The sequence below is a fragment of the Vipera berus genome (genome assembly GCF_964194415.1).
Source record: "Vipera berus genome assembly, chromosome: 1".
Lineage (NCBI taxonomy): Eukaryota > Metazoa > Chordata > Lepidosauria > Squamata > Viperidae > Vipera > Vipera berus.
Window position 1 is genome coordinate 303,338,961 of NC_138202.1, and position 8,570 is coordinate 303,347,530.

Below are 8,570 nucleotides of genomic sequence, written 5' to 3' on the forward strand. Positions count from 1 at the left end.
ATTTAGCTACGTTTCACCTGATTTTTTTTCTGACTTGGAGCTGGTGCCTGCTCCTCAGGCAATGTGCTGCAGGGGTACATAATTTGTGTATTAATTTGTGGCACCCTGTCAATAGTCAAAATCTCAAATAAATAACAACAATACAGGCATTATAAAGCACTAAAGAGTTTGTTTAAACAGTCATACCTTATTTTCCATTACCTGAAAAAAGTTTCCATGGATATTTCCATGGGGACTAATTTCAAGAATTTTAACAATTGTGCAAGATTACTTGTTCTATTATAAATCTTATTTCAGCTGTTGATAACTTTATTAGAAAAGATGAGCCCATGTTCTCTCTCTCCCTTCAAACCACTTTATGACTCTACCGCTATGGTCTATTGATACAGTCCAGTTGGCAAGGACTGCCTATGTAATCAATCAAGGAATGGACAAAATGCAGCAATGAGGAAAAAATACTGCCACTATTACTAACGCAGATAGCAGATTATTATCTTGAAAGATTTCCCTTGTATAAAAAGTATTGATGTTACCTTACACCAACATATGAAAATACTGGGCTAAAATTTAAATAAATAACAGTTATTGCTATCTATTTAATTGTAGAATACTATTAATGCTTATATGAGGAGAATACAGTGGTACCTTGGTAGCCAACTGCTTTGAAACTCATCAGATTTGGTACTCAATATATTTTGATGTGAAAATTTTGTCCCAGTACTCATTGTTTGTTTGGTACTTAGTGCAGAAGCTAGAATTTGTTAATGTCAGCTGCTTTGTGACTCACTACATTATTCGTTATGGGAAAAAATTTGTTTGGTATTCTTTGTTTTTGGTACTTATTGTACCTCCCAGAACCAATTAATAATGAGTACCTAATTACCACTGTAATTGCAAACATAACTAAATCAGTTGTTTATTGAAAAGGAAATTGACTTAACAGTTTTTCAAATTTCAGTGCTATGAGTGTGATCACAAAAGTGAGCAACTATCTAGTTACTATTTTCTCAATCTTGACCACTAAGTATGGACTTTAATTCCCAGAATTCCTGAACCAGCCAAGGTTGAGAAACACCGTTCTTGTTACTTAAAGATCTGCAATCTTCTGCTTTCAGGTCTTGTGGCTGTTGTTTATCCACGAAAGCCTCAAGTTGTGGAACGTCACATCCTTCCTGTTCTCTGGTATTTCCTGAGTAACATGATTGGCAATGGGGTATTACCTGGGAAGAGTGGAAACGTGAGAACTGTGGTCTCTAAACTCACTAAAAGCTTGCACAAACAAATGGGGCTGAAACTTGAGGAATACGCTTGCAACCAACCACAACATGTGATCAAACTGTTTCAAGATCTTCTAGATATGGATCTTCACTGAAGAGAGCCTGTTACAGTTTCTGGAACAGTTATAGTGGCACATTTCAAAGAGGAGCAAAAATGGATAATGATACAGAACTTGTCATTACTTAACCTTTTTATTTTTGAGTCTCCTGTTGAAAGCTTTTAGTAATAACCTACAATGGAAAATGTATATAATATATTTTGCTGTAGAATTAAATCATCTATTTTTTTAAGGTTTAAGCTCCTCCAATTTTGACCCATAGAGATTTCCTCAATGACAATAATGCATAAATGGCACAACTGTAACATTTATATATGTAAAAAAAGAAATTTATTTATGTAATATACGTTTGTCAACATTATGTGATAAAGTGATAGAGGTAAATTTTAAACCATAACAGTACCTCTATCACTATGGATTGCCAGTTAGAGAAGATGAATATGACCATAAAAAAGAGGCCAGCCTAAGCAAATACCAATTTGTGGTACCTTCCAAACTGTCATGTAAGCTGCCCAGTAAAGTTATTCCTTAGGCGGTTACTGGAAAAAAAAATTGTGAAAGGAAGAAGAGGAAATCTGAATATAAATGCTGGACACAAAATGCATAAGAAATATTCTAAACAATATTTTTCTTCCATTCAGTTGGCCTGTTATAGAGGAGATGATACACAGTTCTTCCACTTAGCACTGGCATTTCTTTATTCTTTTTTAAAAGCCATCAAAGAGAAAAAAATAGAACACCATGTAAGGTAGGTTTGGTTGCTGTCTGGAAGAACCAAGAAAATCTCATTTATCTCATACTGTTAGGAACTCAAGATGATATAACTTGTCACTACTTTCTGTTCATTGTTTTTGAATCTGCCTCCCCTCACTTAATTAGCAAAGTATCTATACAGTGCTTCTTTTAGTAATACAATACAGTAGAGTGGTTTGGAACATCTGGAATTGTCTGGTTGTGCTCTAGAAGCACTAGCCTTCAGCAATGATTTCCACATTGATTCTGAAATACTGGAAGTCAAAATTAATCCCTGCAGAATTTCTATATGGACAGCTGTCACTTGCTAACATGGCATAAATGTTCATCATCATTAGATCAATATTTTTTAAAAGTAAAATGTTTTAATTATTAAAAATACATTTTAGCCTTCCTTTATTTGCATTTACATTTTTATCCTCGATTTTTAAAAGGCATTAAGTGTCAGCCCCAAAGGATAGATCAAGAAATCAATGCCATATTGGTCAAAAATTACTTTTATTAGAACAGCTACAATAACAGGATCTTGCAAGTCTAAATGTGCTTCCCACTCTCTCATTTTATATCCATGTGAGTTAGGGATGGGTTTATCTGAGGCATTTTCTCAGATTACTTTCTTGGAATGGATGTAAGCCCCACTTGTCTGATCATTGACTTGGAAATGGATCTTTCCTTTATCCTTCAAGGCCATTCCCTGTTGTCTCTACATTAACTTGAGAGTGAGGTGGGAAGGATTATCTGAATGAAAATATGCAACTAACCTGGGTATTTTGTCTAAACTAGCAGTAATCAGCAGTAATTAGTACCAGAGGTTTCTAAGTGCCCTTAGACTGCTAATAGTTTGCCTCTCATGAATGTCTGGAACACGAAAAGCTTTCTGCCTTAGTCTAAATGTAAGGCCAAATGAAGTGTTCCCTCAAATCAGACCCAAAGCCTATATATCCTTTGGGATAGGGAGGGGGAGAGCATAAGTGGAAAGTGAATGCAATTCTAATAATAATCAAGTTCCTTATTAAAGTCTTTGACAAGATAAGGGCAAAAGTATTTAAAGAAAAACTCAAGTGATGCTGGTGTTCTTTCTTGTGACTTTTTAAGAGATTCACAAAACCAAGAGGGAAAGGAATGTGTCAGTTTGGGGTGAATTGTTATAAACACCCTGAAGATATTCAGCTGTACCTCACCACACCAAGCCATGTCAGGAATACTGTGGAAAGCTTGAATCAATATCTGAAGGCTCAGGTGAAATAAACCCAAGCTAAATACCTATCTCCAGGATTAATTGCTGTATGTCAATAAACATCTAAAGACATCAGTCCCAGTACTTACTCTGAATGTTAAGCCTCCACAATAAGTTAGTTTCTGGAACTTTTCTTGGACTCTTGGATACTGCCTAAACAAAGGTGAAGATGTGGCTGTGTGTGTGTGCCAAATGCCTACCTGGATCCAGATTCTGATAACTGATGCCCTAATCTCAATATATCTAGATTACTGTAACATGCTTTATTTGAGATAATATTTGCAATATTTGGAGAAGCTGCTAGTCCCACTAGGTGGAGCAAATCAGCCTCACGGGATATCTAAAATTACTTTTATTGAGATTGATATAATCACAGAATTTTCAAGTCTTCTGGTGCTGTATGTCTTCTTAAGTAAATTAGGGAGGTGTCTATCTGAGCTGGTTATGAATGTTATTTGGCAGTTCTGGACTTTAAAATGTTTCAGATCCTTTTGCTTAGAAAACAGTTCTTACATACCGTATTTTCCGGCGTATAAGACGACTGGGCGTATAAGATGACCCCCCAACTTTTGAGATGATTTTCAAGATTTTTCGTCTTATACGCCGGAAAATCAGCGAGCCCAGGAAGGCACGCCCTCCCCTCTCACTGTGGAGGAAACAGGGCAGGCTGGCGGGAGCCGGCAGGGCAGTCCTGCGCATGCGCATGCGTGCAGGACTGCCCTGCCGGATCCTGCCCGACGCTCTTCCCTCTTGAGGCAGCATCGCTCCCCGGCTCCTAAGGAGTCCTCGGGGATGCTGCCTCAAGAGCCATGGTAGGCGCCTCACGCTCTTCCCTCTTGAAGCAGCATCGGCAGAGCCGTCCGGCGTCGGGCGGGAGCCGGCAGGGCAGTCCTTCCCTCTTGAGGCAGCATCCCCGAGGACTCCCTCAAGATGGAAGAGCGTCGGGCGAGAGCCGGCAGGGCAGTCCTGCACGCGCGTGCGTGAGCAGGACTGCTCTGCCAGCTCCCGCCAGACGCCAGCCTGCCCTGCTTCCTCCACAGTGAGAGGGGAGGGCGTGCCTTCCCGGGCTCGCTGATTTTCCGGCGTATAAGATGACTGGGCGTATAAGACGACCCCCAAACTTTTGAGGTGATTTTCATGGGTTAAAAAGTCATCTTATACGCCGGAAAATACGGTATTTCCATCAAGCTCATCTTCCTTATTCTCTACAGAAGCTGTAATGGTCCAAGATGTGCTGCTGCTGAATCAGTCGGGCAGCACCACTTCTAATAATTTTTGCACTGGTTACCCAGGAGGTTTCCAAAATCAGCTGAGTCTGCACATCTAATAAGAACATCTCAAGAGGTTTTGCTGAAAGCCTTCAATTTTTGGTGGGCATGGACTAGGTGACCTTTTCCAAGGGAAGTGCTCTGTGCTTTAAATCTCTTTTGTGTTTGTGTGTGTTTTGTGAAATCCCCTCCCTCTTCATGTTCTGTGAGGCTGATAAAACAATGCTATTCTAACTTGCTGATTGTTTAATGGCATCCACCCTGGAGTGAGTCAATTAATCTGAAATGCTACTTGTATGTGACTATGCCACCCACATTCTCTGGACTAGTGTGAGCTACCCAATCTATACATGAAGTAATGCTAATGTGGAATTGCAATTGTGAAAATTTGGCACAATTATACAGTAGAGCAACTCTTTCCTTAGTGCCGTTCACTTTAAATTCATAAAGGGGAAAGCAAGACCGTCTGTGCTCTATAAACTTATTAGGTGCATGTACAAAGACTCTTGGCAACTTCTATGTGTATAGCAGTTTTGGGTCTTCTCAAAATCCCATGTACTTGGGCAAGACTAGGTTAAATTCTCCTTCCTCTCTAAATTCACATTGTGTGGCTTATGAGTTGACTATGCATATAAGAGGAAAACAACCATGGTTTGAGTCCCAATCTCCCTTAAGTAGCTTTCTGCTCAGGAGATACTCCTACTAGTGGAAATAGACAGAAGTCAGTTTTATTAACAGTATTTCCTTTTTTAATGCAAGGTGAAACGGAGAAGGCAGAAGGAGAAGTCAGTGCCAGGAAACAGCCTATTTCCTTTGGACTGGAATCTTTTCTGGGAATAAAAAGACTGCTCAGGGTTGGGGGGAGGAAACAGATGGGGGTTAGATGGAGTGCCAGGATCTGCAAAAGAGAATTGGCAAATGCTTCCTACTGCCCTTGATTCTCTTCTAAAATATTTATTTCAGATAGGATGAGCCAGAGGCACCTACTGACCCATCCACACTATGTGAAAGAGAGATGGGGGGAGGGAAGGAGAGAGAGACGGGGGCGGGGAAAGTACATATGGAGGAAGAGGAAAAGAAAAAGAAAAGCAACAGTAGCATTTTCTATTTTCTATTGCTGGGGTTTCATCTTTTTGGCAAGGGGTTCAGAGAATTTGTTTTACCTATTAATTAATTAGTTTGCTCTTCCACCTTTTGCCACCCTAAAACCTGCCTTGCAATTTCTGAAGTTTTATTATTTACGTAAAAAGAATCCTGTTCTGCTGCCTCATTCTCAGGATGCCTGAAAACATAGAACTGTTATAATCTGGATCTTTCTTTTTGAAGAGGCATTATGAATCACCATCACAGTTACTTAGCACCGCCACAAAAGGATCAGTAAGTGTCAGGACAGTTTAGTTGGCAAGAGTTGCGCAAAGGCTTAGGTTTCATCAGCCTCTGCTAGATTTATCCTGTTGACAAACAGCGTGTGCCAGTTTCTGCTCCAATTTTCTTGTTTAACCTTCACAAGGACACAACAAGCAGGATTAGACATATATACACACAGATATGCATACTCACATGGGTACAAACACACACATACATGCAATTACACACAGTACAGAAAAAAAGCAGTTCCACTCACACAGAATACACATAACAGTATAATTCACAGTGTGGAAATGTAGAAGAAATCTTTGGTTAACCAGTTTTAAATTGTCTTGTTATTATGCTGCTACATCCCATTTTTTTCTGAATAAGACAAAGAGCAATAAGAGCATAAATGTAATATTTTTCTTACAATGAATGTGTATTAAAACGGAATTGAATTTCAAACTGGGCTCTCAATTATTTGTTCCGTTCCTACAGATTAATTTTGAAACGGCCTTTTAACTTTGAAATGGCACCTTGGATGATTTTGAGACAGTCAATATCTCTCACTCCAACCTATTTCAGAGGACTGTTACGAGGATAAAATAGAAAATCCCTCAAGATTACCTTGAGCCTCCAGTGGAAAGCAGATATAAAGGGAATAATAAAATGAATAATAATCAGGAGAAGGAAGGACTGAAGAATAGGAAGAGAAACAAAACTATGCCAGACCACATGCTGCTAATAGTAGCATACAGCCCTTAATACCTGAAAGATCAAATAAGGCTTGAAATATCAAATAAGCATATTGATAAGAGTTCTTGGGCCCCAAATAGGCAAGATCAACATTTTATATATTAAGGAAAAATACCAATTTTTAAATTGCATCCAAGAAATGCAATTTTTGAGGCACTTCTCTCTGAATGAGTTACATTATTCAGAACATTGAAACAGAGGTTCCAATTCCATGTTCAAAATTTATGTACATGCAGTTTGCATATGCATGAAATATGTTAGGTGGGACAAAGAACAAAGGAACAGATGGCAAATGACCTGGGAGAGCTTTTCTGGAGATTGTAGAAAACATCTAGCTATCAGAATAGTCCATATTGGGCTAGATGGAAAATGAGTCTGATTCTGTAGACTTGACTTAGGAACCATTTTTCTATTCTCCAAAGACATTCAGCCTACCCAAACTGAAATTTGAGCCAACAAATTTACAGGCAGTCTTAAATCTTGTCATTTCAAGCACAACTTCATGGAAAGAAGATTTGTTATATGGGGAAGTCTACAATGGGAAGTTTTAAGAAGGAGATCTTAGTAGTTATTTCTGTAGCATCCAATCCAGAGGACCCTGTGTATATCCTGCTTAGTAGTTTTTCAAAAATGAGTACATGTGTGTGGGTATACCTATAGGGATAGAATTTCCAAATCAAGTGCCTTTGCTGGGGGTATAAATCCTCTTCCAAAGGCAATCAAAATAAATCACAATAGATGCAGACAACAATTATGGGAATCGACGTTCAAGGGCAGGAGTCTAGAAAGGACCACTTTAAATATAAAAATTACATGAGGAGAAGGGAATATTTTGTAAGATTTGATCCTTAGAATCTTCAAGTAAAGAGGCTTGACATTACTGTATGTACTCCAGCTTTGTTCCATTTTAGTTGGAGAAAGTTTAAATGAATGCAGGTACTCTACCTCTTTAACTGAAAGCCTGGGGCTGCCTGCTTTGGATATCAAATACCTTGGAATCTTTTTTCTCACAGTGCCAAGATAAAACAAACCCACACAGATACCAAAAATTGCAAGTCTACAAACGTGCGAGGTCTTATGCTTCCTGATATTTCTAACCCTCCATAACCTGAGAAAATGACTGAAATGTGTATTTACATGTACTTGTTTACATGTCATTTGTAGATATTTACTTGGTGGCCTGTGTTTTGTGTGGGCAATGCAACAAAGATTTTTCTCTTGGTTGTCTCTGAAACCTTCCCACCCTTCTGCAGATTTCTTTATGAGCAATTGTTGTTCACAGCAGGTTTGCCTTCGTTCGTTGGCATGATAATTAAGCCAGCAGTTAGCGTCTCTCCCTACATGTATAGGGAGAGAGAGAATAAAGAAATATTTTCTCTATTCAGAAATGCCAGTAGGATCTGCTTGGATGCTATTTTTAAGACCGAGATGTAAAATCAAATGTTGGGATCTGGATGAACACTGTCCATATTATTAGTACTGTATGGTTCTTATTAGTATTAGGGGCCAGATACAAAGGTAATCCCTCAAATGTGGCTGACAGACATGACCAGGAACAGAATGACCAATTCAGCAATCCCTGTAGGGCTGAGTAAGCAGCCCCTGGAGAAGGAGACAGTTATAAATAGATCTGAACAATCCTTTCCCACCTGTTGCTGAACTTAGAGCTGCTCTTGTTTTAGAATGTGTAGAGACACAGAAGAAAAACGTTTTCCAAACCTGGCGCAGTTGTGCAGGCAAGAATATTTTAACCATTAGCCTCATATGGTATCAGCAACAGTGCCCCCCCCAAGGTCAAGGTGGAGAATATGTTCAGTGGCATCCAATTTTCTCCCTGAGTCTCTTCCTTTAAAAAAGCAATTGTGAAGAC

General features: G+C 39.0%; 1 protein-coding gene across 2 annotated transcripts in view; it reads left to right on the top strand.

Annotated features, from left to right (window-relative positions):
- Positions 1 to 3,836, top strand: part of TOGARAM2 (TOG array regulator of axonemal microtubules 2) — a 60,935-nt gene extending 57,099 nt beyond the window's left edge. For both annotated transcript variants that reach the window (XM_081313136.1, XM_081313135.1), the window contains exon 20: positions 1,116 to 3,836. In XM_081313136.1, the coding sequence (XP_081169262.1) occupies positions 1,116 to 1,372 (257 nt within the window). In that variant the 3' untranslated portion in view covers positions 1,373 to 3,836. The remainder of the gene's footprint in view (positions 1 to 1,115) is intronic.
- The last annotated feature ends 4,734 nt before the right edge of the window (positions 3,837 to 8,570 follow it).